Source organism: Arvicanthis niloticus, chromosome 13 (genome assembly GCF_011762505.2).
Source record: "Arvicanthis niloticus isolate mArvNil1 chromosome 13, mArvNil1.pat.X, whole genome shotgun sequence".
In the NCBI taxonomy this organism is placed as follows: Eukaryota; Metazoa; Chordata; class Mammalia; order Rodentia; family Muridae; genus Arvicanthis; species Arvicanthis niloticus.
The window spans coordinates 67,639,268-67,666,873 of record NC_047670.1 but is presented as its reverse complement, the minus strand read 5'-3'; the positions used below and the strand labels follow the sequence as shown (position 1 = coordinate 67,666,873).

The 27,606-nt window shown below is 43.2% G+C and overlaps 1 protein-coding gene across 3 annotated transcripts in view; it reads left to right on the top strand.

Annotated features, from left to right (window-relative positions):
• The window catches only part of Gxylt1 (glucoside xylosyltransferase 1), a 36,128-nt gene extending 21,907 nt beyond the window's left edge, over positions 1 to 14,221 (top strand). For 2 of the 3 annotated variants that reach the window (XM_034517119.2, XM_034517120.2), the window contains 4 exons: positions 524 to 775; positions 5,626 to 5,749; positions 6,084 to 6,256; positions 8,784 to 14,221. In XM_034517119.2, the coding sequence (XP_034373010.1) occupies positions 524 to 775; positions 5,626 to 5,749; positions 6,084 to 6,256; positions 8,784 to 8,945 (711 nt within the window). In that variant the 3' untranslated portion in view covers positions 8,946 to 14,221. Of the gene's footprint in view, positions 1 to 523; positions 776 to 5,625; positions 5,750 to 6,083; positions 6,262 to 6,512; positions 6,520 to 8,187; positions 8,376 to 8,783 lie in introns of those variants that run through there. The other variant, XM_076911933.1, reaches the window with a different exon arrangement.
• The last annotated feature ends 13,385 nt before the right edge of the window (positions 14,222 to 27,606 follow it).

Below are 27,606 nucleotides of genomic sequence, written 5' to 3'. Positions count from 1 at the left end.
GGGATTGAAGGCATGATGCCAGGCTTAATATGAGCCTTACATTGAATTATTGTAGTGCCACAGCTATTTAATGTGAGGCATGGGTCTTTTTTCTCAGTCAGCTAAAGTGCTAGTTACATAGCAATCCATTGGAAAGATGTCTTGCACTTAATAGTGGGCACTGAAGTAGGGAGTGGAGGGGATGGGTTTGAGAGACCTTCATTTCTGTTGCCTGTACTTGCCTCTGTGTTAAGGCTCCACATGTGAGCCCACCAGAAGTTAGTGTAGTGTTAACAAGGAGACAGTTTTCTCCTGACCTGTGATAAATTCTCACTGGAAGTGTTGTGGTTTTTATTAGGGCTTGTTTTTCTGTCATTTCTAAAAATTGATGAAAAAAATAGCAAAGTATGATTTCTTTAAAAATGACAAATTTCAGAAAAGTTACCTTAAAAGATTTTAAATTGGCTATCACCTAGGTGTAATTTCTGTTACTCTCCTTTTATTAAATATATCTGTAACTAATTATTCAAATCTGTCCTCATAGTTAATACTGAAAGAAGTTGACTCACTGCTGTATGTCGACACTGATGTCCTTTTCTTACGACCTGTCGATGATATTTGGTCATTACTAAAGAAATTTAATTCCACACAAATCGCTGCGATGGCACCAGAGCACGAGGAGCCTAGAATCGGATGGTATAATCGCTTTGCCCGGCACCCGTACTACGGGAGGACGGGCGTGAACTCTGGAGTGATGCTGATGAACATGACCCGGATGAGGAGGAAGTACTTCAAGGTAGGTAGTGCACAGCGCAGGCGCTGTACTGAGGTTCCCTTTCTTCTGAACGTGTTGGATTTCCTAAAACCTAAATTACACTAGGGGCTGGAGAAATGTTCAGTGGTTAAGAACTTATACTGTGAACAGTGCTGTGTTCTTGGCACATTAGGCAGCTGACTACTGCCTGTTCTTCTATTCCAGGGGATCTGAGGTCCTCGTCTGGCTTCTGTAGGCACAAACACACATACACATAAATAAAAATGAAGCAGTTCTTTAAATCACACATAGATAGGGGGCTGGAGAGATGGCTCAGTCGCTAAGTGTACCCACTACTCTCACAGAGGACCTAAATTCAGTCTCCAGCATCTATGGCAGGCAGCTCACGACTGTAACTCCAATTTCAGGGGATCTTATGGCTTTTCTGGTCTCAAAGAGCACCAGGGACTCAGGTTAAGTACACTTACTTGTAAGCAAAACAAGAGAAAAATAAATATGTTCTGTGTGCACGTGTGTATATCTGAGATGTGGTGGTACACATCTTTAATCCCCTTGCTCAGGAAGCAGAGCAGTATCTCTTTACCAGCCAGAGCTACACAGATGAGATGTTATCTCACTGTCCCTCCCCCATCCCATATGTGTGTGTGTATGTGTGTATGTGTGTGTGTGTATGTGTATATGTGTATATGTTGTTATTTGTCCCTTCTATATATCAGTTTAAATCTTCATATCTTTATGTCATGTAGAATGTTTTCTTTTTTCCTTTCTTTTCTTCCCTGTGGTTGGTTTGTTTGTTTTTTAAAGCTCCTGGCTATTCTGAACTTCTATGCACACCAGGCAAAGAGCTGCCTGCCTCTGCCTCCAGAGGGCTGGGGTGAAAGCTGTGCACCTCCCTGTCTATGCTGGTGTTGTCTTCAGTATGGGCAGAGTGTTGCTTGCTGTTGTCACTACTGTATATCAGCCTTTCCATCATTCATGTACTATAGTGTTCTCTAGAAGAAGACAATGGATAGAATAAATTGTTTCATTAAATATATGTAATATATGTGGAACATATATAAACATATACATACAGGAATTATTACAGTGACTTATAGGATGTGCTTCTGATAGTTAACAATAGTTAACCAACAGAAAGTCTAAGAATCCAGTAGTTGTTTAGTCCACCGGGAAGATGTGTCCGATGGTCTTCATGCTGGAATCCTCAAGAGGCTGGCTGTAATGCTTGTGAAGGTGGACTTGCCATCAAGAATGAGGGCGCGCAGGCAAAGGGCAAAGAGCTTCCTTCCATGTCCTTTATATAGGCTGCCAGCAGGAGGTGTGACCAGATCCAAACTGAATGGGTCTTCCCAATTCATGCGCCTTAATTAAGAACCCCCCTCACAGGTGTTATTTTTTTGGGTGTCAGTTAACTCCAGGTGAAGTCAAGTTGACACTTGGCATCAGCTCCTGCTGAACAATGGAGACTTTGTTTCATTTGCTCTTAGATTCTGGGCAGTTACATTTCATGGGCCATAAAGCTTTCTTATGTGAAAGCAGCCTATCCACATGGCTGCTCTTCTGCTTGCTAGACTGTGTTTGGTGATGTCATGCCAGAAGATGGTGCTGTAAGATTGTCTGCTGAGAATGGTTTGACTTCTCACTGACTGCATTTGAACTTCACAGAATTATGGATGTAGTATTGCAAAAGAAAGTGGACATAACCTAACACTTTGATTTTAAAACTGGACAACGGAGCTGAAATTCATTACTGCTCTTGAAGTTCATTCTCAGCTTCCTGAGAAGTTCCTGCCTCCCGCTTTTCCTTTCTTCTTTCTGGTTTTAAGCCAGATGGAGACGTGGCTCTGTGACGATGTCATTCTTCAGCATTGTTCCACAAGAGCTTGCTGAGACGGCTCTGTAACATCTACTGATTTTTAAAATACATTTCCTCATGTATATTTTTCTTCATAGTTTTTCTGTCTCTGTAGCAAACATTGCCTTGGTTTCCCCTGTTCAGTAACTTTGGGCACAGATTATAAATTTTAGGTCTTTAGCCATTTGGCTCCTAGTCACTTTCCAGATTGTTCCTTAAAGATCCACGAATGTGTCCTCATGGTTATTACATGAAAACCTAAAGAGAACCTGTTTATAATAAAGACCATGATTGTTTATTTTCATGGCTGACACCCTGTTCTTGCTGTTATGATTGTGCATTTCCAATCTGCTACATTATAGTAGCATTAAAAAACTAAAACAGTGAATGTTCTCTTTTGTTCTGTGTGTCTCTTACTGCTTGATAAACAGGCACTGTTGTTTAAACTGTTGATACACGCAAGTACTTTCTGTCCTGATGATGTTTGTGATGTTGAATCATTGTTTTTTTTTTTTTTTTTGCATGTGTACACATGTGTGTGGTATACACACATTGTATATTTGCATGTTTGTGTGCACATGCGTGCAGAGACCTAAAGTTGATGTTGAGTTTCTTCCTTAGTCACTCTTTATTGAGGTAGTGTCTCATGATAAATTGAAGGACTTAACCAGTTACGGCTCAACTAGCTCAGTCTAGGGGTCCTCTGCCTCCAAGAGGCCATCATACCTGCCTGGCTTTTACCTGCCTCCTGGGGACCTAAAGGCTGGCATCTGCACTGTGTGGCAAGCATGCTACTCACCAAGTCACCTCCCAGTTTTTCCGTCCTGGTTGTGAGCCTTACCTTTATGGCTGACCCAGCTCCATCCATCTTTCTTTTTTGAGACAGGGCCTCTTTATGGCCTTATGTGGCTCAGGGATGGCTTCAGACTCCCATTAATCTTCCTGCCTCATCTCCCCACGTACTGAGATTACAGGTATTCTTGATCATACTAAGACCTTTCCTATTTCTTATAAAATTATGAAAGCTTACTTAACATTTCTTATTTATTAGAAAAACAAAAGGTACATTAAATTAGGATCTGAGTTCTGTTCTTGTATGTATTCTATACTGTGCAATATGTGCAAAGTGTTTTGATTAGTTTTTTTTCCTACCTAATGGGTACAAGCTTTATCTCTTGTTGTTTTGGGAACTTTCTCTGGGGAGGCATATCTACTCTGATGACAGAGCCGTAGAAATCTGTAGAGCAGTGGCGCCACCAGTCCAGTGTGGGGAACCAGAACTTACTCGGCTTGATTATAGAACATAGGCGTAGAGGGTTTATTTTACCAGAGAGTGGGTGGCTTCTATATTATTATTAGTTGTAGCACCAGCAAGCCTCCTTCCAGCATAGGTGACAACTTCCTCCTAGCTCCACCTTCAGTTAACCTTCCACAGGGTTGGGTGCAGCCAAGACAGAATTACATGTAAAAGGTCAGAGGGGAGGGAGCTAGCAGAGGGAAGCCCTGCTTCTGCTTCTCTGAGGGAGGCTGATGCTCTGATGCAGGTAGTCATAGCTGCTCTGAGGAAGAGGAAGACTCCCAGCATAGAGGACAGCTTTAGGACAGCAGGGGTCCTGCTCCTCGCTCACTCTCTACCTTATCCCCTGAGTTAGGATCCCTCACTGAACTAGCTACAGTGGCTGGCTGGCAAGCTAAGTGATCTTCCTGTTGGCTGCCCCTGCCCAGCACTGTAGTTACATGCCTGAACATTGCTTTTTTACATTGATCCTGGGGATTAGAATTAAGATTCTCATTCTTGTGTATGTATATACATCTTTATATATTATATATATATGCACATATATGTATGTGCACTCATGCACATATATACACATACACACATGCACGCGTGCGCGCGTGCGCGCACACACACACACACACACACACACACACACACACTCACTCACATATTTTATGATGTAGATTGTGTCCTTCAAATGGACTCACGTTTGTGTTAGAGTTGGGGTTGAACTGCTCAGTAGCGCTCAGAACAATGTCTGGCATGTGATTGTTTTTCTTTTTTCCTGTCAAGACCACTGTTATTTTGGAAGTCTAAAGAAAATTATTGGAAATTAATAAATACATACAATTAAAGTTTTAATGCTAATACACAGTATGCTTCCCCAGCGTTTGGGAGGCAGAGAGAAGCAAGAGCTCTTAGGCCACGAGTTCAAAGCCAGCCTGGGTTACATAAGACTGTGTATAAAAAGGAAAAAAGAAAAGCAAGAAGCTTGACAAAAATAAGTTTGTAGAGGGTGGGAAATAAGGAACAACAATAAAAAAAATGATGAATTTTATGTACCGTAGCCCCCCCCCCCCCAAATCTGGGAGTAATACATTACAGGAGTCTCAGTGAGTGAAGGTTGGTGGCTCGGTGATCTTTCCTGGGATGGTGTGGACAAATTTCTGCTTACCCCGGTAGGGGGCCAGGGACATCTGCAGTGCCATCTGAAGCAACCCAGCCTTACTAAGCCACAAGCCACGAACTTTCAAAGATGACTGTGCTGGTACAGTTTGTAATCTTGCTTCCCAGAAACAGACACAGGAAGGTCATGAGTTTGAGGATAGCCCTAGACTACTGGTAAAACCATGTCTCAAGAAACAAAGCAAGAAACCACTTTTTGTAGTTCTTACCTTAACAGGGACATGTAGGTGAGCTGCCATGCCACTCTGCGCTGGTCTTTTGTCTGCTTCATCAGCTTTAGTCCTGTCTTACCATCAGTGGAGCCTCCTGTCTATACCAGCAGCCTCCTCACATGCAGGGCTATACAGGACACATGGTTTTCTTACCATCAGTGGGGCCTCCCGTCTAGACCAGCAGCCTCTCACACGCAGGGCTATACAGGACACATGGTTTTGTAACTAGGGGGTTTTCCATTCTCTTTGGGCTTTGCAGTGGTTCTTAGGGAAGAATGGGGAGCTGCCATGCTGCCCCTAGAACGTGAACGCTAAAACTTTTCAATGCTTTTATCAACAGAACGATATGACCACCGCGCGGCTACAGTGGGGAGACATACTTATGCCATTGCTTAAAAAATACAAACTAAACATCACGTGGGGTGATCAGGATCTGTTAAATATCATGTTTTTTCACAATCCAGGTAATCATCTAAATCCCTTTAATTCTTTACATTTGTAAAACCAATCATAGATTAAAAGTCAGAAAGCAATAAACAATGGTCTGGGCTGGCTCAGTGGTCGAGTACTTGCTTAGTGGATACAGTGTCCTCAGTTCAGTCCTTTGTACCATAGGAAACACGTTGGTTCGAGTTTTGCTTATATTAATGGTTGTCTATATTTTCAGTAAGATCTGAATATTGATTCGGTTGGGAGAAATCTAAATACCATCTATACTTTTTTAAGTGATAACATTCTGTAGAGTCATTGTGTGCTTTATTACTTTTCTGTTTGTTGTTGGGTTTTTCTTCATTGTAGAAAGCCTTTTTGTTTTTCCGTGTCAATGGAATTACCGACCAGATCATTGTATATATGGAAGCAACTGCCGAGAAGCAGAAGAGGAAGGAGTCTTTATTCTTCATGGAAACAGAGGTGTTTACCATGACGACAAGCAGCCAGCATTCAGAGCTGTGTATGAAGCACTAAGAAATGTAAGGTTTGCTCCCCCAAAGTTTTCACTTGAAATTTACAGTATCACGAGGAGTTTGTAAATATAGTTTAAAGAACCTGAATTATATATATTATATATATTATCTTCTTGATACCTAAGAACTGCAATTATTTTTTCATTAAGACTGATGGTATTTATTAACTGTTAGACCAATATTAAACTCAGGTGTATCTGACTCCTTTGTGTTTCTAAGCTCCTTTGATTAGTAAATACCAACGCTTCCTGCTGGCTTACAGTTGTGTAGTTTCCTCTTAGAGTTGTTATGCTGTACGCACAGTTCACATCTGGGACCCACGTAGAACTACTATAGACTTTGGGGGTACTTACCCTCTATGATTATATTTCCTTCAAGTTGTGTTGATGCTGAAGGTGTTTCTGATTTAGCTAGAAGCACAGGTACACCTTCCTTTTCAGATTTGCTACACTGTCTGAGGGTGGAGCTTTGGTTTCTTTTTCTCCTGTTTACATGACTTACTAGAAGAAGGTGTCTTGGTCATACTTTTCTCAGCTCAGGTCACTGTTAGCTCACCTCTTGTACATAGTATTTTGTTAGCACATATAGAACATATATATGACATGTATAATAAGATATATATATATATTATATGTCATGACAGGTTGAGGACATTTCCACACATGCACTTTACTACATTCACCTCTCATGTTGTCCTTCTGATCCTTCCTCTACCCAGGTAGTCTCTCTACTTCATGTCCTTTCCCTCCCTCCCTCCCTTCCTCCTCCTCTCTCTTACCTCTCTTCTCTCTCTCCATCTCACCCACCTACCATTTCACCCTCTCTCCCTCCCTTCTTCCTTCCAGTTTGCCAGTGGGCACACTACTGAGGAAAATGTAGAGCTTTAGAAAAGAGACCTTCTACATCTAGGCACCATTAATTGCCTCTTAACTCCTTAAGGAGGGGTGCCACCTCTTAAATCCATCCCTCCATGACACTGGTGCTCTGCCCAGTCTTGCCTGGTCTCATGTAGATAATCAGCCGCTGAGACTCTGTGGGGCAGCCCTGTCATGGCTGGAGGACAGTGTTCACAGCGGTCCGGGTCTCGGCGTCCCACACCCTCTTTCTGTGAGCTGCCTCATTTAGTGATGAGCCTTCAACAGCACTTCTTCTCCGCTCTGTAACCATTTATGAGTCTGATAATTGCTCCCACTGATCTCTTCCTGTCAGTCTGCATAGCATCTTCCAGCCACACTGAAGTGAGCCAGCAGGGAGGTAGCTTGTAGTTCAGTCCCCACTTGATTGGAGCTTGTTTTTCTTCCTCTTGGTGTACTGTGACCCATAGGGATAATCTCAGTTCATTTTATCTCAGATTTCTATATGTTTTTACATTATAGATAAAAGGGGGCCAAAAATATACCATCAGCATTTAACTGATGTTTTCTGGCTTACTTACTTTCTAGACAGTCGTGTGCTATAACAGCCCTGTGAAGAGTCTGCAGTACTTAGCAGTTTTCATATGTGTCTATCCTTGGATCCTTTTGTGCAGTATGGAAACAAGCTTCCCATTATATTAAACACTTGAGTTTGTCAGTTATGTGTAGGGAGATTTGTTCTTTTTCTTAGTTTGAGAAATTTTAATCCATAGTCACCTGGTCCCATTGCCCATGGTAAAACATTACATCATGATGAGAACAGATAGCAGAGGAAGCAGGAGAAGGAACAGGAGTAGTCTAGTTCCCTTTCCCCTCCAAGGAATGTTCCCAGTGATTTAACTTCCTCTACTAGCTCCCCCTCCTAAATCCACCACCACCTCCCAGTATCACTATGAATGATCAGGGCCCAATCTAACATGGATCTTCTGGAGGCACGTAGCCAGACTGTACTATGTCTCTGAGTTTCTTTGGGAAGTGAATCATTTCACTCTTCCTGCTCTGGCTGTGGTGTTCATGTCTAAGTCAGCATCAGCAGTGTTGCTGCATGGATTCAGAGGGTGGAATGGGATGGAGTGAATGCGAGACGGCCTGCCCTTTTCTGTAAGTGAGTCTGGCTTTTACTGGTTCCTTCCAGATGCCTGTAACAAGATTTAGCCATTTTATGCCAATTTCTCTGCATCCGTTTGCTTATTTGTTTGTTTGTTTGTTTGTTTGAGAAAGGGTTTCTCTGTATAGCTCTGGCTGCCTTGAAACTTTCTATGTAGACCAGGCTGTCCTCAGAATCACAGAGATCCTCCTGCCTCTGCCTCCTGAGTGTTGGGATTAAAGGCGTGCACCAGTTCCCTCCAGCATTTCTCTGCATCTTTTCTGCTCTTGAATGTGTTCTTCCCTTGGCTTGGGAGACCCTTGCATTGCTTCTTTCCAAAGTCTCCCTGTTTTCAGAGATTTGCTATCGTCCCCTTCTCTAATAGTTATGTTTAATTCACTGATAACACTGGGTAAGTGTACTTCATGTGAAATAGCAAATGGAAGTTGTTAATATTTAATGGACTGAAGAACTTATTTGGAAAATAATTAAACTTTTGTATGTATTGTTGCCTGTTATGTTTCTTCTCTAGTGTTCTCTTGAGGATGATTCCATCCGTTCCTTACTAAAACCTTTAGAACTGGAATTGCAGAAGACAGCTCACACGTACTGTGGGAAAACTTACAAAATATTTATCAAGCAGTTGACAAAAAGCATAAGAAACCGTTATGACACTCCACCAAAGGAAAGGTGATTCTTCGTGACTGAAGTGAATGGCTGGACCAGCAACGCCTCAGGAGATGTGAAGGATAGGATTGGAGAAGGATTCAGGGAGGCATTCCCGTCTCCAGAGTAATCCTCTTTGGAAGACTAAAGAGCAGTATATCCATGTCATGAAGAATAAGTTACACTCTTGTGCTCCAGTAAGAAGACGGTTTGATCTCTGATATTTTGTAACATTACTTGGTGTCATTCCAATGTTAATGACAGCATTGGACAGTGTGGGCTGGGAGCTGGGTTGGCTCTTAATCACGTAAGGAAGGACTGGGAGGATGGATGGAGAAAATGTACCTCGAATAGTGGAGACATTCAAGCTGTGAGTGTAGCAGTAACTTATGTCAGCACTAACCTCACTTTAAAGTGTGAGAGAAGTTTACAGGAGCAGAAAGGTTCTGTTTCTTACAAAATGTGATGTAACCAATGTAACCATTGACAATCTGTACCCGCATACATTTCATCTCTGCTCTACAATACTTGGTGACAATCATGTTTGACATTATTTGTAGATTTTAAGGAAGCTGCACATTTAAAAATTAGCTGTATGAGAGAGGAGAAAATGGTGAAAACTTAAAGGGATTGTATGTGTGAGTGTGTGTGTGTGTGTGTGTGTGTGTGTGTGTGTGTGTGTGTGTGTGTACACTCACATACATGCTTCTTTGTGAGTGTGTGTGAGTGTGTGTGTTGACAAATGAAGCGTGTTCATTTTGTATGTATTAAACTGTCTTGCCAAACCTAAGCGCTAAGATATTTGGGAACATTTAAAAAATCACTTTAAGTGAAAAATTTCAGCTTTACTGGGCATTCTGGAAGCAAAATATATTATGCTGAGAATAAAGTAAGAACCTAATCGCAACACTAACAGGACGGTGGAAAACGCAATGGACCAAATACGTAAGCCTGTGAGATTAACAGTGGTCCATTCAGACTTTCCTTCTACCTCAAAGTGCATTTCCAGGATCCTTTTGAAGAAGCAAATGTAGAGCCTTACTTTAGATTAGACAGATGTGGTGGATGGTTTGGAGGAAGAAGATTTTTATATCTAGCTGTAGAAAAAGTTGTTTTGATTTGGGTAAGTGTGCATTTCTTATTTTGAACACCATTGAAGACAGTTGCCTTTTTAAAATCTGGAAGATGAGAAACATTGTTCCTTGCTTCTCTTTTCTTGACACCTAATATATTCTGAGTGGGTAGCATGTGCCATGCTGGGGCACATGTTTCTTCCTACCAGGTGCTCCTGAGTCCTGGGTTGTCTTCCTTTTCTTTTGGATTTTTATTGCTTACATGGAGAAAGGGACGTTATGAAGGGACAGTATCAGTTGTAAAGATCCCGTATCCTTTGTAGGAATATTCTAAAGAGGTGATCAGTACAGTTGTTCACCTGTGTAGTTCAGCCAGAGTCAGACTGAGAAGGTTTGAAATACCATCAAAAGTATCTGTGCCCAGGAGAGGAATTGTTAACTAGCTCAGTACTCAGCTAGGTTGAGGGAGCAGCAGCCATGATTCCTTGGCAGAATGCCATCATAAAGTAAGCTCCTGTGGCTGTGTTCAAGTTTAGCTTGCTAGGTGGAAACATGAGCTGGAACCTTTTCCTTACCCTTCGGCTGATAATGTGAGGGAGCTTGCCAAAAACAGATGTCCTACATACACTGCGTCTAGGAAGGAGTCACCAAGACAGGTTTTAAATGAAGAGATTAAAAATTACATCAAAGTAGAGTAGGGCTATACCTCAGTATTAAGAGTGCTTGCTTCGTGTGCTCAGGGCCTAGCAGTACAGAAAATAATAGAAGATGAGATGGAGGAGGTAAGAGCCTCATGCAGCGGCTCTGCTGGTCATGTCTGTCACTGGTCATGATCTTGCCACATTTGCTTCATTTATTTATTTTTTTTTTTTACTCTAAAGTCTCAGGCACCGATCTGTGTCCCTGCAGTGAATGCTTCGGTACTTACAAGTAACTACAGCAACTACATCATCCCTAGCAACAGCAGCAGCTGGCCTTGGGTTCCATCTCATCACCAGTCCTTAAACCCATTTCCCTGCTTGTCTTAAATACACCTGGGACACGATGATTCTGCTTTGAATGAATTCTTCAGAAGGTTTCAAGTCAGCTAGTTGAGGAAGCACTGGAAATTATTATGCTGGTTTTAAGGTTGAAGTTAGGATGTCACAGTTATTGGCACAATTGCTAAATTATAAGTTTTATTTTTGGATAGAGGAAGCAGTTGGGGTTATTGACAAGAGAGGGATTTGTATTCGTATTTGTTCCTTCAGATGCTGTTTTCTCAGTAGCTGAAGACTCAGCCCTCTGTGCTCCACTGTGATTGGTTGAGGCTGTTTAGAGAAAGGATCTTAAAATGCATCAAACTTCATTTGTGTGAGAAGAATTTGAAAAACCTCTAGAAAGTCTGTTTTAAGAATATGCAGTTTTCATTTATGAAGACGAGCTCATGACCTACACCACTCTTGTCTTAGCCATTGCTTCCTTGTGGCTCTCATCTGCCTTATGTCAGATGTCAGTGTAATGACCAGAACAGACGGGGCCTGGCCTGGATTCCCTTATTCGAAGGCTTGGAGGTGTGCTGACTGCACAGTGCCAGAGAGGTGAGGCTTGGAAGGGGTGACTGGAGGAATGCCGGTAGCTCCTCAGCCAGAGCAGTGTTGATGGAGTCGTTTTGCCATGGGCTGCCTCCTGAGGCTGGGAGCTTTTTGACTTCTCCAGTGTAGATTTGTTGATGGTGTGTGGAAGGAACAGAAAGTAGAGAAGGAAAGGATGGTGCAGATGAAGTCAAGACAGAGGGAAAGACAGAGGGAAAGAGAGAGGGAAAGAGAATGGTGGAAAGCTGAGTGAGGGAAAGATGGAAGCATAGTGGGGAGATAGGTGCACGTGGAGGAAACGGTGGAAACATGGGGTCCCCTGCCTAGGTCAGCGCTTGCCTTACACTGCCTGGAGCCTATGGCTGGGGACAGCAGAGCCAGCCTTGTTTGAGTCATTGATACCAGGCGTGTAGAATTCTTGGTCACCTTGTTCACTGGTTGGTCATTCAGTGGTAGTTGTCCTTTTCTTTCCCTGTGGAAACACACATACTCTCCATTTTAATGTCCTTTAGCTTCTCTAGGGGAAGTCTGTGAAGGGAACTGCTTTGTATCGTCTAAATCTCTCCTATCAGTTTTCCCTAGCGCTGCTAATGAGAGGCCGTTTGTTTGTTTGTTTGTTTGTTTGTAAGTATAATAGCTATTTCCAACTTTTGTATAAAAACCACCTCAGGGAGTACTGAAATATAAAATAATCCTTAGCCTGTGGCGTTACCTGGAATGGTGGCTGAGACAGTGGTTACACCTACTTATTCCTCAGTGGGGATACTATCAACTGAGCTGTTGTCAGGGGACTCCAGAGGGCAGGAGATTGTAGAAACAGTAAAAGCAAAACTTTAAAGAATATTCATTGTCAGGACAGAGAGTTGGCTCAGTGATTATGAGCACTTGATTCCAGCACCCATGTGGTCCTCAACTACCTGTAACTCCAACTCCAAGGGATCAAACACCCTCGTCCAACTTCTGGACACCAGACACACGTGTGGTGCACATACATACACACAGGCAACATAGACATATGTCCTAAAACAAGTAAAAACACTGTCCTTTCCAGTTGCCTATAATAGATAGCATAAGCACCGTTACCCTCTTTGAGATGTCTTTTTAGAAAGATGGTTGAGCTGTCTTTTTAAAAATGTTTTTGGTTATTTGGAATAGAGAAGACAAATAGAGTGTGCAATATGTCAGGTGTGGGGCCAGTTATCCATTAAGTATAATTTCAAGTGTCTTAAAGTAATAATTGCCTTACTGCATTTTAGTATTCAGTGGAGGTAGACCAAGGTGACTGGTTTTGCAGTCGTCATCTTTTTCTACGTTGCCAAAGCAGCCCTTCTTTCTTCTAAAGCCTGCCTAACTTGTTCTAATGTTTGGTAATTTTTTAATTCATTGAAGATAAAGATTAAAAAAAAAAGAACAAACCAACCCTGAGTTATATAGATTTAAGACAGATCAAAACTAGGCATGGTGGCACATGACCTGTTACCCAATACTTGGGAAACTGAGGTACATGCAAGGCCAGTATGGCCTTTGCTGAGATCTTGTCTCAAAAAAGCAAAATAAAAACAAATAAAAAACAAAAAAAACAAAAACCCAAAAACCCAGAAAAGCTTCTAAAAGTGTGTGTGTATTAACCAAATATGTAGTACTTAGAGAATCATGAGATAGTGTGTAATAGCATATTGGCCTGGGCAATCTATAATTGATTACATACCAGTGTCAGGTTTACTTTTAAAAACTTGTCACCTCATCCTGGCTAATAATTACAAGTATCTCCTGGGATTTTAGCCTATTCTATAAATTTCAAACAGTTAGGAGCTTTGTAGGGAATTTACTCAATAATACTGTGAACACCAGATATTTTACTATCAAACTTGAGAACTGGTTGGGACCTTTGACCTGTGTAGATTACATATGCAGTCAGACTATTAGAGCTTCTTTATACATGCAGCATACCATGGCCACTCCTTCTAAAAGTTCATTAAGAAATCCTGACAACCTATATGCCATTCAAAAAGTAAATTGTTTCACTGTGGTAGTACAATAGGGATACTTCTGTTTGAACTGTTCCAAGTGGACTTTTTAAAAATTAAAAAAAAAAAAAAACTATAATAGTGATTTTCAGCTTTTATATAAAATCTCTTCAGGGAATACTGAAATGCTATAAAATAATCCATAGCTTGTGGCATTGTTCTAGACTGTGCCTGTTGAGTTCATCAGAACATGCCTTTATTACATGAATTACCACCAATATGTGAGAGCCAGAGGAATTTGATGAGCTCTGTATGGAAAGGTCTGTGAGATGGGAAGGAGAACCTGGAGCAGGCTGCAAGTCTTCACTTCTGCTCTGGTACTGTGCTGAGGAGCACAGTTGTGTGAAGCCGCGGGAAGGCATCATGAGGAACCATGCTGTGTAGACAGTACTGCCTCAAAACTGCTTTTACCTTAAAATATTTTGGTTTTATAGTAATGTGAATATCTATAAGTTACTTGTGTATCTTGAGAATTCCTAATGGAGAGTATAAAAAAAATACAGACTTGGGGTCTAGCTTACCAGTATTGGAAGATGCCTTGTTCTGATCTGGAGGGTTCAGCTCAGGTGTTTCTTGAGAAACTGTATTGCTGTTACTAAGTATGTACTCAATAAATGTTGGATTTCCTCATGTGTCTTAATTTTTTATCAGGAAAAACTAATTTATAGGCTGTGAAGGTGGCTTAGCAGGGAAGAGCACTTGGTGCTCCTGCAGAGAACCTCCGTTCCATCCCTGAATGGATGCTAGCACGTCAGAGCTGCCAGGCATGCCGATGCACACCATGACCCTAGTGCTGCTGAGGGTTACAGCTAGACCTTGGGGCTTGTGGGCAAGCTAGTCTAGCCGGCGAACTCTGGGTTCAGAGAAACTGTCTTAAAAGCCTGGTTGTGGTGGCGCACACCTTTAATTCCAGGACTCGGGAGACAGGTAAGTGGGTCTCTCTGAGTTTGATGCCAGCCTGGTCTATGTAACTTCAAGCCAGCTAGGGCTGCACAGTGAGATCTCCTCTTAAAGCAGTGTAGTGTGGCAGAGGAAGGCACTCGGCATGAACCTTTTTTTGGTTTGCAAATGTACACATAGTATAAAGAAAACTAGATGTCCAGTCTCTAGCACCAAAGGAAAAATAATTGAAAGCAACAATCTTTAGGTTGGGCTGTTGGATAACAAAGTCTCTGAAGGGTTAGTCCCAAATTGGGTAATTCAGCAGCTGAAAATATCACGAACCTTAGCACCTTCCCTTGCCTTGTGAACTTGGCTTGTTCTCAGGACTCCAGGTGACAGATGATAATTAGAGGGAGCTTTTACTTGGTCCATAAGTTTTATCTTTTTTTTTTTTTTTAAATAACACTTTGCAAAACGGAATAAAGTGAAGCACAACTGATGGGCTTAAGATCATGGAAGTTTGCCCCTAGATTAAAAATGGCTTCCCTTCGAAGAGGAATGGCCACTCAGACTAACCAGTATGTGAGTTCTGGGTGAAGTTGCTAAAGTAGGAGGCTGGGGTGTGGGGAGTAACTGCGGGGTTTGGGGGTGGGGGAGGGCATACACTATCTTTTATTTGGCTGGTGAGTATTTGCTATAATTTTAAGGGAATGCTAAATGCCAAGCCTAGAGAAGAGTGCCCTGATGGTGTCAGGGACTGATTTTGTTTTAGTGAGTCTGTTATTATTATAATCAATCTTTCAGCCTTATATATATTTTTATACAGCTTTTTTTCTGGGGTGTCACAGTGTGAGCAGCCTTGGGAGGCTGAGTTGATGGCTTCTGTTAAGACTTTAAAAGTTTCTTAAGATTGGTAATGAAGGGGCTGGAGAGATGACTGCTCTTCCAGAGGACCTGGGTTTGATTCCCAGCACCTACACAAGGGCTCACCGATTGTGACTATGGTTTCCTGAGATCTGACACTCTCTTCTGTCCTTCATGGTTATTGCACTCATGTGATGATGCACAGACAAGACATGCAGGCAAACATAAAATCTAAAAAGTAAATTAGAAATCAATTTGTGATGAAAATATTACTAATATCACATTTTGATTGTTTTATAAGCTATAAAATACCTGTTGAAATTTTAAAAAAGAATTCATATTCTTTCTACCATGTGGTCTCAGGATTCCAACTCAGGCTGTCAGGTACAGTGATAAGTGCCATAACCTGAGCCATCGTGCCGGCCCCTCATTAGTTGCCCAGGAATTAAGGCCAACAGTTTACAGCTGGGGCCTCACAAAACTAAAAAGCTCCATATAGCTAAGGAAACAAGCAAGTGAAGCCCGCAGAATGAGAGAGGGTCTTAGCCAGTTGCATGTTTGACATAGGATTAATATCCAGAATATATAAATAAGTCAAATAACAAGAGTCGAGAAAACAAATGACCCAATTTAAAAAGATGGGCTAAGGATCTAAACAGTTCTCAAATAAAAAGGACCTAGGAATATCTCACAGTGTTCATCATCCTTAGCAATTAAGGAAATGCAAGTTAAAACAACTGAGATGTCATCTCACCCCAGTCAGAATGACTTACATTAGCAAAACAACAGGCACCAAATGCTGGCAAGGCCCTGACGAAGAACCCTCATCCATTGTTGGTCAGAATACACATGTGTGCAGCCGCTGGAGAAATCAGCATGGAGAACCCTCAAAGTTCTGAGCTCAGAACCAGTCACTATGTGACCCGGCTGTCCCACCCCCAAGCACGTGCCCACGCATTTGACATCATACTCTAGATCCTTGTTCAGCCATGCTCACTGTTTGTCACAGCCAGGAAAGGAAACAGCCTAAGTGTCAGCAGATAGATAGTGTTCCTCAACATAGTGGAATACTTGAAATTCGTGGGTAAATGGCTGGAACTGGAAACGATCATAGTGGGGTAAAGACAAGCATCACGTGTTCTCTCACATCTGAGGCTCCAAGCTTCAGATCCTCAAGTGTGAGTGTATAACACGGAGAACTGCAGAAACCAGGAAAATAAAAAGGCACCGGAGGGTGGGGAGGGGATAGCAGGATTACAGGTGAAGTGAAGACGGAGAGCTCCTGCTGGGAGAAGGGAGGGTGTGGGACAGAAGGAAACAACTCCAAGGTTGTTTGAGAAAGCCTCAAGGAACCAGATCTCTAATAAAATTATGCACAAATACGTGTGTGGGGAGGGAGGGAGAAGAAGAAGAGGGAGAGAGAGGGGCAGAGGTGGGTTGGGCAGAGTTGTCCAATGTGGGTGCTGGGATCTGGCCCTCACGACAGAGCTGCAAGCACTCCTAACCACTGAAGCTACCTCTTCAGCCTCTCTATTAAGGATTTTTAAGAGCAGATACCTAATAGGAGAAATAGAAATATTTACCTGATTTGATAGAAGTTTTATATCATTGAATTCTTAAGCTATCAGTCAAATGCTCAGTGGTCTGTCGGGTGCTGCTAAACCTTTTGGAGTTTGAGTGTGCATACACCAACACTGTCTTTTGTTTTGTGTATATGGTGCCTGTTTGTTCCCTTTGAAGATTATTTGTGATTAGGATAAGTGAGTCCAATTCCTCTAGCTACTCTGTTTCTCTCCTTTTTAGTCAAAACCTCTGTTACTAGAATTCCCTGATGAGTGTAATGTTATTACTAGGCCCAAGTCATCCCCAGCAGCTGTCACCTGTCAACACCTCAGGGGTGGACCCTTAGGGACCCTTACCCCTCCATGTGGAAATGTTTAACTGGCTTGATCTTGTGGAAGTCTTGTGCAGGACCACAGCATCCATGTTACGTTTAGAAGACGGCATTTCACAGCACGCTTCCCTACACTCCAGCTCTTACATCCCCTCTGCCTGTTCTGCAGCATTCCATGAGCCTAGGTGTGGGGTGTGATAGAGATACCCCATCTTCTGTCGAATACCCACAGCCACTTACCTTGGGAAACTTGAACAATAGCAAGATAAGGGGTTCAAGGAAGTTACCCAGCACAGGTGCCATAAAAAACAGTGTGTCTAGAGCTACATAGTGTGTGGTTGCTGCTTCTATTGTGAATGTTAGGTCACTGTGGATATTAAAAAAGAAAAAAGAATGATGGGCATCAGGAACTGAACCCAGGTCCTCTGCAAGAGCAGCATGTACATAACCTCGGAGCCATCTCTCCAGCCCATTGAAGGGGACAGAGCTGGTAGTGCTGCCTGTTGTGGCCCTCTCTACTCCACGCTTGGCGGCCACTGTTTCCTGGCCCAAGCTGTTGTTCCGGTCTTCAGGTCAGGGTCTAGCGAGAGAGAGAGAGAGAGAGAGAGAGAGAGAGAGAGAGAGAGAGAGAGAGAGAGAGAGAGAATAAAGGGGAAGAGACTCGAAGAATGGAGACAAGACAGAGGTTCTGATCAAGTCTCAAGTCTCGTTTATTGAAGGGAAATCTGGGGTATTTGTATGCTTTTGCCATGTGCCTTGTAGGCACGTGGATACCACGCGCCTTGCAGGTATTGATATGACGTAAGCCTTACAGGCTTGGATATCACGTGTACCTTATAGGCATGTATGGCCTGGATAGCACGTGGACAGCACGTGAACTGCATGCCTTGAAGGTGTGGCTACCACGTGCGCCTTGCAGCTGGGGCAGTAAACAGCAACACAAAATATGTTGGATATCAGAGTGTGCTTCAGCTGTTGTAGGCTGTTGAAAAACAAGCCTCACGTCGGGGTATATGGCTCAAGATGGCTGCAAAGCTGATAGCCGCTTTCTGCTAAAAGTCGGCTCCCAACAGCTGCCCAATGGGTGTGGGTAGTGTTGGCTAATAACTACACTTAGCAATGGTTAAGATGGAGCCAGCTGTCCCAGCACAGTGGCACATGCCTGCCTTCCAGCCCTTAGAAGGCAGGGCAGTGGGACCATGGAGCCTGTGTAGACTGTATAGTGAGACTCAAAATGCCCAACATAACAGCCAAAAGAGACAATAAAAGAATGAGATGATAGCATTTACATTTGGTGTATTCGCTCTTAACTTCCCACCCCAGAATCCAGTGGGAGGAGGGGGTTCACTTCTGCCACCATGTCACCCTACGGTGCTTTAAAAATAAAGTGCCATCAAACCAGCTTAGGTGAAATTCTCTAGGAGCGTGGAAGAACGGGTACAGACCGAACACCGTCGTGGTTTTGAAAGTGCTTCCTTCTGTTAGTGTGGAGCAGCTGCCGCCAGGGCGGAGATGGCGGGGAGCCTCGGATGGCTGGGGCAGAGTGACCCTCATTGCATAGTTCTATCTTCACTCCTTGCTGTGCCCAGAGTAAGGATGTAATAATGGGGTACCGATTGCACATTCTAAGTCCAGGATAGACCCCCCAGTCGTAAACAAGGAGTACATCATGTTTTGGAATTCAGAACGTGGACAGACCCTTGGCCAATGGCATCCCAGGGGGGTGGCAAGAATCTTGGGGGAGTACCCTTCCCTAGATAAGCACAGTCTAATTAAGAATAATTGAATTCTAGCTCCTGCCACGAAGCTGGTATCATTTGTCTTGTACTCCAGAACACACCCACGGTCGAATTAATTAACTGGCAGTTATCAGAAGAAGAAACTCAGCTTGTGAGAAGAGCTGGTGGAGCTGATAGCATCTCCGAGTGACACCCTTGCTGCTGCGTGATATGCCTTGGAGTGAGCGATTGACCCACGCTGACCCCCTTGTGTCCAGTGTATTGGCATCAATCCTGTTTTGATCATGTAGAAGCAAGAGACACCCTACCCTGCCCCTGTATGACCCAGCACATCATATATGACAACCAGAGGAAACCAGAAGTAACAAGGTCACTCGGACTGGGGTGGCCCTTCTAGCAGTAAACCTCAAACTGTTTTCTGCAAACCATGTTCTGCCTTCTAATCGCCACACTGTGAGGGTATGCTGCAACCCTTGTGAACATCTCCCTCGGAGAGAGGAAGCTCCTGCTTTCCTTTCTGGACAGGTGAACATCAGCTTGGTAATCTGGGTTCTTGGTAATCTGTTGGTAATCTGTTTAGGCCCTTCTATGTGTTTGTTTAGCTGGTTCTTTTGACGTAGGACATCTTGAAAAAGAGTATTTCTTTTCTAAATGCTTCTCTCTTTGAGCCTCACTTTGACCATCATTTCAAAAGCAACTGCAAAAAGCCCTAGTGTTTTCTTATTGCCTCTGCAATGTGGTCCAGCTTCCTTTGGCTGATAGGTCACAGTCTCTGAAGCCTGACCTTTGACTCTTACAAGCAGGTGCTCCTTGCTCCTGTACGTGAATACCTCACTGGCCAGGTACCCCGTGATGCCAGGTGGTCAGCTCTGTGCCTTTTTTACACTCTCCCTTCCACTTGCAGAGTTCAGTCTGTCCGTCAGTGTACCTGTGTCCATCCATCTGGGCACAGCGAATGCAGGTCTTGTGTTGTCTAGGAAGCAGCTTCCAGCAGCACAGGGCTTTCCTGGGTCAGTCATGGTCCGTGCTGTGTACTCTGCACTTCCTCATTTTCTGTGTGGTGTGGTGTGCATGACCGCTGTCAGCTGGAATTCCTCCACCTCCGAAGCAGCTTGTACACTGCAGTCTGTAAACAGAGTTCTTCATTGCCAACCTAGTAATCAACCTGCCAGTTGAAGCTGGGGTTTGTTGTAGTTCTGATGTTCACCAGTACACAGCTTTATTATAGAGATGCAGAAGAAGTTGAGGACATAAGCTTGTTTCTTTTGTTGTTGCTTCGTTTTGTTTTTGCTTATGCTTTTGTGTTTGTTTTATTTTGAGACAGGATTTTTCTATGTAGCCCTGGCTGTACTGGAACTCACTCTGTAGGCCAAACTGGCCTGGAACTCAGAAATCCACCTACTTCTGTCTCCCAAGTGCCAGGGTTAAAGGTGTGTGCCACCACCACTCGCCTGGCATAAGCTGTTTTTTAATAATTCTATTCCAAATCCCATTTCTTGCTCTCCAAACAATACCTTGGACACGTCTCATCATTTTCTCTTATTAGTTCAGTCTAGGACAGTTAAAAGCTTTAGCCTCATACCAGATGAAAATTCTTCCTCAGTGTCAGTGGGGCTTGCTTCTCTTCTGTCCTCTTTCTCAAACATCCGAAGAGATGAGAAAAAAAGATCAAGCCCTCTGGTCCTCTCTGGGTGAGACTTAGGTTTTGTTGGTTTTCCATAGTGAAGCTGATGCAGTCCTCCACCAGAGGGCACATGCTGCCTGGCTCTGCAATCCTCAGCACAAAGGTTTCTGCCTGGGAATTCTCCAGGTTACCCTCTTCATGTTCTTGCCCGGTTCCCTGGTCCAGACCTCACTGGCTGCTGTTACAGTGCAAGCCAGGCATTTTCTGAGGCTTCACCACATGCAGGAAAGGCATACTACACAGACTGGCATGTGCCAGCACGGACTCCCTCAGGGTACCCTTCTCTGTGCTTGTCCTATCTGAAACTCAGGTTACAGTCTGATCTCTGTTGTGCTGTATCTAGAGAACAGAAGCTTCACCTGGCTAATCCACTGGTGATGCTTACTGGGAATTTTGGGGAGGTGACTGGGGTCAAATGACATAAGAGTCAGGCTCATATGCTTGAGTCCTAGTAGGTCTGAGAGAGGAGACAAGTGTACGTATTCCTGCACTCCCTGTCACTTGCCATGTGAGCCCCAGCGGTGCCTGGGACTCTGCCAACAAGATACCCATTACCAGATGGGGCTCCCTCAGGCTGAGTCAACTGTGAATCAAATTAATCTCTTTTCTTTACAACTTGCCTCATCTGTGGTATTGAGCTGTTCACAACAGAGATTAGACTAACACTAATTTTTCTGTAACAGAAGCTCTTTCTAGAATGTATGTGAGGTCCATACTCTCAAGCCAGGGGGGTGGGGGAAGGGAGGTCACAGGAGGCTGGGGGGAGCCAGAAGTGAATAAGGTATTCTTTACTCAGTCCAGGAGAAAGTAGCTAGGACAGGCACTCAGGTACACTGGGACACAGAACCAGACGCAGGCAAGCGTAGGCACACATGCAAACTGGCATGCTGGTTGCAGAGAGGAAGCACACAGACCTACAGACAGACATACAAGCAGACTGCTGATGGCAAAGTCTCAGGTGTCTGGCCCCAAGGCCATATTTATACAGAACCCACATAAAAGTGGCATTTGGCTAGGAATGGTTCTATATAAGAGTTACATCACTGTTTACCTTGCATGTCACCATTGCATACTGACGCATCGTCCCCTGATACCGTGCCGGTCATTTAGTTGACTCCTATAGGATACCCAACTTGGCGCCATGTTGTCTAAACATAAGCAGACCTTAGGCCCCCGTGCATGCCTAGGCATTCTTACTGGCAACTGTAAGGTGAAAACTGTGTCATTGTTAATCAGGTAATTCTAAGGAAGGCCCAAGAGCTCCGTGGACACCCTGTTTTGCTGTATTAAAAGGCAAAGATGCTTTAGCTCATTACAGAAGACTGTTCCAACAGTTTCACTTTTGAATCCTTAGCATTTCTAAAATTTGTAGTACCTGCATCTCATTCTGTAAGATCCAGTTTAGAAATGAATAATTTCAGAAGTCCATTGCCTTTGCAGGTTATTTTGGTTTAAATTATATTTTCAGTGATGTGTGTGTGTGTGTATGCGTTTGTTTCTATTCCATGGCCAGTATAATCATTTCCATATTTTTCACTATGGAGCCGGTGTATGTTTCTGTGATGGTTTGCATATATTTGACTCAGGGAGTGGCACTATTAGAAGGTGTGGCCTTGTTGCAGTAGGTGTGGCCTTGTTGGAGTAAGTGTTGTCACTGTGGGTGTGGGCTTTAAGATCCTGTAAGTATTCTGCTTGCAGCCTTCAGATGAAGATGTAGAACTCTCAGCTCTACCTGCACCATGCCTGCCTGGATGCCACCATGTTTCCACCTTGAGGATAATGGACTGAACCGCTGAACCTGTAAGCCAGCTCCAATTAAATGTTAGAAGAGTTGTGATGGTCACGGTGTCTGCTCACAGCAGTAAAACACAGACCCTAACTAAGACAGAAGTTGGTGCCTTTTTCTTTTTCCATGCATTAGGAAGAATTACTGTTTTTTTTTTTTTATTCATTTTTATCTACGGACCTATAGAATAATTTGGAAAACATTTGGCTTTCTTTTCTTACCTAGCTTTCCCACACGGTTTCCTCTGCATTTCATTCTGAAACAATGAAATAATAAGCTGGGTGCTTCACTGACTCTCTTTTGTGTCCAGTGCTTCGTATCTGTGATCTTACTGTGTTGTCATCAGGACCATAACACTGATCCCTCTCTGAAGAGGACCCATGGAACTCTCTTTTTCCTCCTTGTGGGTCTTTGTGAAGCAGACAACATAATATGCAAACATTCAACTTCATGAACAGGAATTATGACTATCTTGGTTCTAATTGAAATTTATTGTATCCTTTCATAATTTCATACATGCATATAATGTATTTTGATTCCTACCAACCTGTTTCCTTCTCTTATTTCTTTTTTTTTTTGGCCCCCTTTTCTTATTTGTTGCAGCCTGTACTGCCCGTTCCGGTCCGAGGGTCAGGGTCTAGCGAGAGAGAGAGAGAGTGGGGATAAAGGGGAAGAGACTCGAAGAATGGAGACAAGACAGAGATTCTGATCAAGTCTTGTTTATTGAAGGGAATTCTGAGGTATTTATATGCTTTTGCCACGTGCCTTGTAGGCGTGTGGATACCACGTGCCTTGCAGGTGTTGATATGACATAAGCCTTACAGGCGTCTATAGCGTGGACAGCACGCGCACCGCAATGCCTTGCAGGCGTGGATAGCACATGCGCCTTATAAGCATGTATGGCGTAGATAGCACGTGGACAGCACGTGAACTGCAATGCCTTGCAGGCGTGACTACCACGTGCACCTTGCAGCTGGGGCCAGTAAACAGCAACACAAAATATGTGGGATATCAGAGTGTGCTTCAGCTGTTGTAGGCTATTGAAAACCAAATCTTTCGTCAGGGTATATGGTTCCAGATGGCTGCAAAGTTGATCTAGCCGCTTTCTGCTAAAGTCGGCTCCCAACAATTATTGGCCCCCTTCATCCAAACTAGTTATCGTCTACATGCTTGTGTGTGTGTGAGGTATATAGATAGATGATAGATAGATTGATAGAGAGATAGAGACCCATTAAATTTAATTAGCACTAACTGCACTTCCAGCAAGCTCTCTATACATTTTTTTGCTACATTGATGAACACAGTGTATATAAAACTGCACGTGTCTTCATCTGAAAATCCAGGCGCAGAGAAGTGATGTGACTTGTCCAAGGTTATGAAGTACCAGTGATGTGTGATAAAGGACCAGGTCGGCAACCAAGGTCCATCCCTTATTATTTGGGACACCATTTCTTTCATTAGTTTCTGAGAAGCCAAGGTGAGTAGGTGCATTGTAAAAGTGGTTTGATTAAATGCTAATAGTGTTCACATCATTAACTTCAAATTACATTTACTTTTAATACTGTGAGATGACTATACAGAATTAAGAATTTTAGAGTCAGCATGTCATGGTAGTAAGTCTAAACCCTATAGATTACACTGTGTGCCAAGTTTTGTCATGTTCCTGACAAGTAGATAATTCATTTATTTTGGGAAGTGTATTTTGAGTTCCCATTCTAGTTGCAAAGACTATTAAAAGTTTTTCCCTTCTTGGGCTAGCAAGATGGCTCAGTGGGTAAAGGCTCTTTCTGCCAACACTCACATCCTGAGTTTGATCCCTGGGATCTAGATGGTGGGAGAAGAGAACCAATTCTTCCTCAAACTGTCTTTTGACCTACACACACACACACACACACACACACACACACCACACAGAGCACTCACACACCACAGACACCACATACACACACACCACACATACACACATACACCACAGACATCACACACACACACACAGACAAAGACACACACACACAGACACACACACACAAAGACACACTGGCACACACACACAAAGACACACTGACACAAATACACACACATTCACAGAAACATAGACACACACACAGACACACAAGTATATACACACACAGACACACAGACACACACACACCACAGACACCACACACACACACACACACACAACACACACACAAATAAACAATGGCACAGATAAACACACACACATTCACAGAAACATAGACACATACAGACACACAGGCATACACACAGACACACACAGACAGACACACAGGCATACACACAAGCAGACACACACACGCCACAGACACCACACACACACACACAAATAAACACTGGCACAAATAAACACACATTCACAGAAACATAGACACACACACACAGGCATACACACAGACACACAGAGACATACACACACAGACACACAGGCATACACACAGACACACAGGCATATACACAGACAGACACACAGACACAAAGACATACACACAGACATACAGGCATACACACACAGACAAAGACACACTGGCACACATAAACACACATTTACAGATACACAGACACACAGGCACACACACACACACACACACACACACACACACACACACACACACACACTCATCCTTCTTTCCTCATGCTGGGTCTGTTTGACACAATCCCTTGTGTCCTTTACATATCTGAAGGCAAATAAAATCACACAAAATATTAGCTGTGGTGTGGTACCGGACTTAGATAACTAAGTCGGAATGTAACAAGCATTGTTCGAAGTGAGGGGTCCTGTGTTTGGAACAGTAAAGAGCTCAGCTGCTAATGGGGGAAGACCGGCGACTGGGAGACTTGAGAATCGTCATCGTGGGAGCAGAAGGTCAATGTTGTTAGCTCAGCATATCTGTCTTGGGCGCCTGTGCATGCTGGGTCATATGAAGTATGAGGACAACTCAGCATGTGCTAACAGCTTAAGAATTTGTATCTGATCACTGGAACCTTGAACCTTGAGAGGAGAGGTAGACCAAGTAACGAAGGGACTCTGTTGTGCAGATGAAACAGGTCTATCTATCTGTTCATGGAAATACACTATCCCACTTCTTAGGAACTGAACTATAACCCTGTCACTGACACACGCAGTCTGTAACGAAAATTTAAAAATAGCCATTGTCACGTCTAAAGATGTTTTTGGTTATTAAAATGGTGACATTTAAATTTCTACATAAACTAAAATTATGAAGCCCGTCCTGTCATAGCTTGACAGGTCTAATCACTTACCCTGTAATGCAGACAGTAACCTAATAACAAGATGCCAATCGCGCCTCGATGCAGGTGTTGCTAATTAGCCAGGGCTCGGGCTGCAGTGAGTGCTTTGCTCTCACCTATTCAAAATGTTTGTGCAGAATGCAAATGTGGATCGAGGCCGAGGTGTTCTAGGTGCCATTCGTGGCGCTCAGATTGGCCTTGAAACAGAAGCTGGCATCGTGGTCTGGTTGATGCTTGAGGTTCCGTCTGACCCCTGGCCCCTCTTTCTAACATTAGCTTTCCCTCAAACCAGAAGCAAAGCGTGGCGAGACTCTGGCCAAGAGACTGGATGAGAAGATGCAAGCTACCTTTTGTTTGCTGGCAGCTGCAATTGTTCTAGGAAGGATACCGTTAATTGATAGGGAATTAGGAGCCGTTAGTCTTTCAATCAGCAAACTTGTGCTTTTTAAATATTGTATTTTTAAAATTCTTTGAGACTCTCACGCGAATATGGTGTGTTTTGGTCCTATTCCCCCCATTCTTCTGTTAAATGCTCCTAGATGCCCAACCACCCTCAAACTTCTACTGAATATCTCAGTATGGGGTCAAAATGGGATACTCAGTTGCTGCATGAGAAGTACTCACTGGCCAATCATGGACATTCTTTCATAAACACTTTGTAAACTTGTGGATTTACCTGTAGCGAGGAATACTTTCTCTTTGTGGGAATTCATGTGTAGAAGAGACTTATAACGCTCCAGAGGTTCCCCCACATTCTCGACCTCTTCTATGGGGCTGGGAGAAAAATACTAGTTCTGCCAGAGTCTCTGTCTGGTCTGAGGAAGTAAACCCAGCAACAAGGAGGAAGCTGTCTCTCTAGGGTGGATGAGGAGACTTGTCTGAGCTGTAGGTGGCAGAGGCCACTGGCAATCACCTGAAAAGCTCTCCTAGAGTTTAGGGACCTCGACTGAGGTCAAAGCAGGACTAATGACTTCAGGGCAGAAAAGAATTTGAGGACTGATTATTATGAAGTAGAGTTAAGGTTTAATAAAGGCATTTTAACATAGACTTAGGTATGAAAGTGAGTCAAGGCGGAAGAGAGGCACTAGGGAGACAGACCCAGAGCAAAGGCTGGACATCTCAAAGCAGAGTTGAAGCAAGCTCTTTGGTTATACTAACACCATGTATAGGATTTTGGTGGGGTTTGAATTTACTATTGTCAGTTGATTGCTGAGTAACCTCAGACCACAGGGAGGCCCCAGAGGGGCATGGGACAGCATTCTCAGAAGGGAGGCAGGATATCTTTTGCTGTATACATATCTGAAAGATGTTCAGGAGTCAGGGAAGGAATGAGGGCCACCTAAGGTCATACATATGTGCATGTACATGTGTACCTACACACACACATACAGACACATGCATCTGCACACACACACACACACATACACATACACACTCACAATACACCCTTGGGTATCTTGCCAGAACATAATGAGCAATATATGTATCATTAAATCAAAACACCACAAATTATTTAATATATATGATATCAAATATATATATATATTATATAAACATAATATGTATATTATGCTTATATATATTTGAGAACGTGATACTGTGTTACCTAGGCTTTGGGCTGAGAGTGCGTGTAGCTCAGAGAGAGAATACGTCCCCAGTGTCTTCGAGGTTGTTGGTTGGACACATAATCAAGTACTATTCACTTTTAAGCCTAATGCTGTGTTGCTCTCAACAGAGGAAATGGATGTTCACAGTGGCTTCTGAGGAGTGCCTGGCTTTGAACAGAAAGGTTTATCTGGTCTGTGTTAGTCAATAAAAAGTCGTTGAAAGTCACCTTCGGTACTTCTTTTAAAAGTAACTAATCTGTTCACACCGTGAGGCCTTGAATCAATGGTT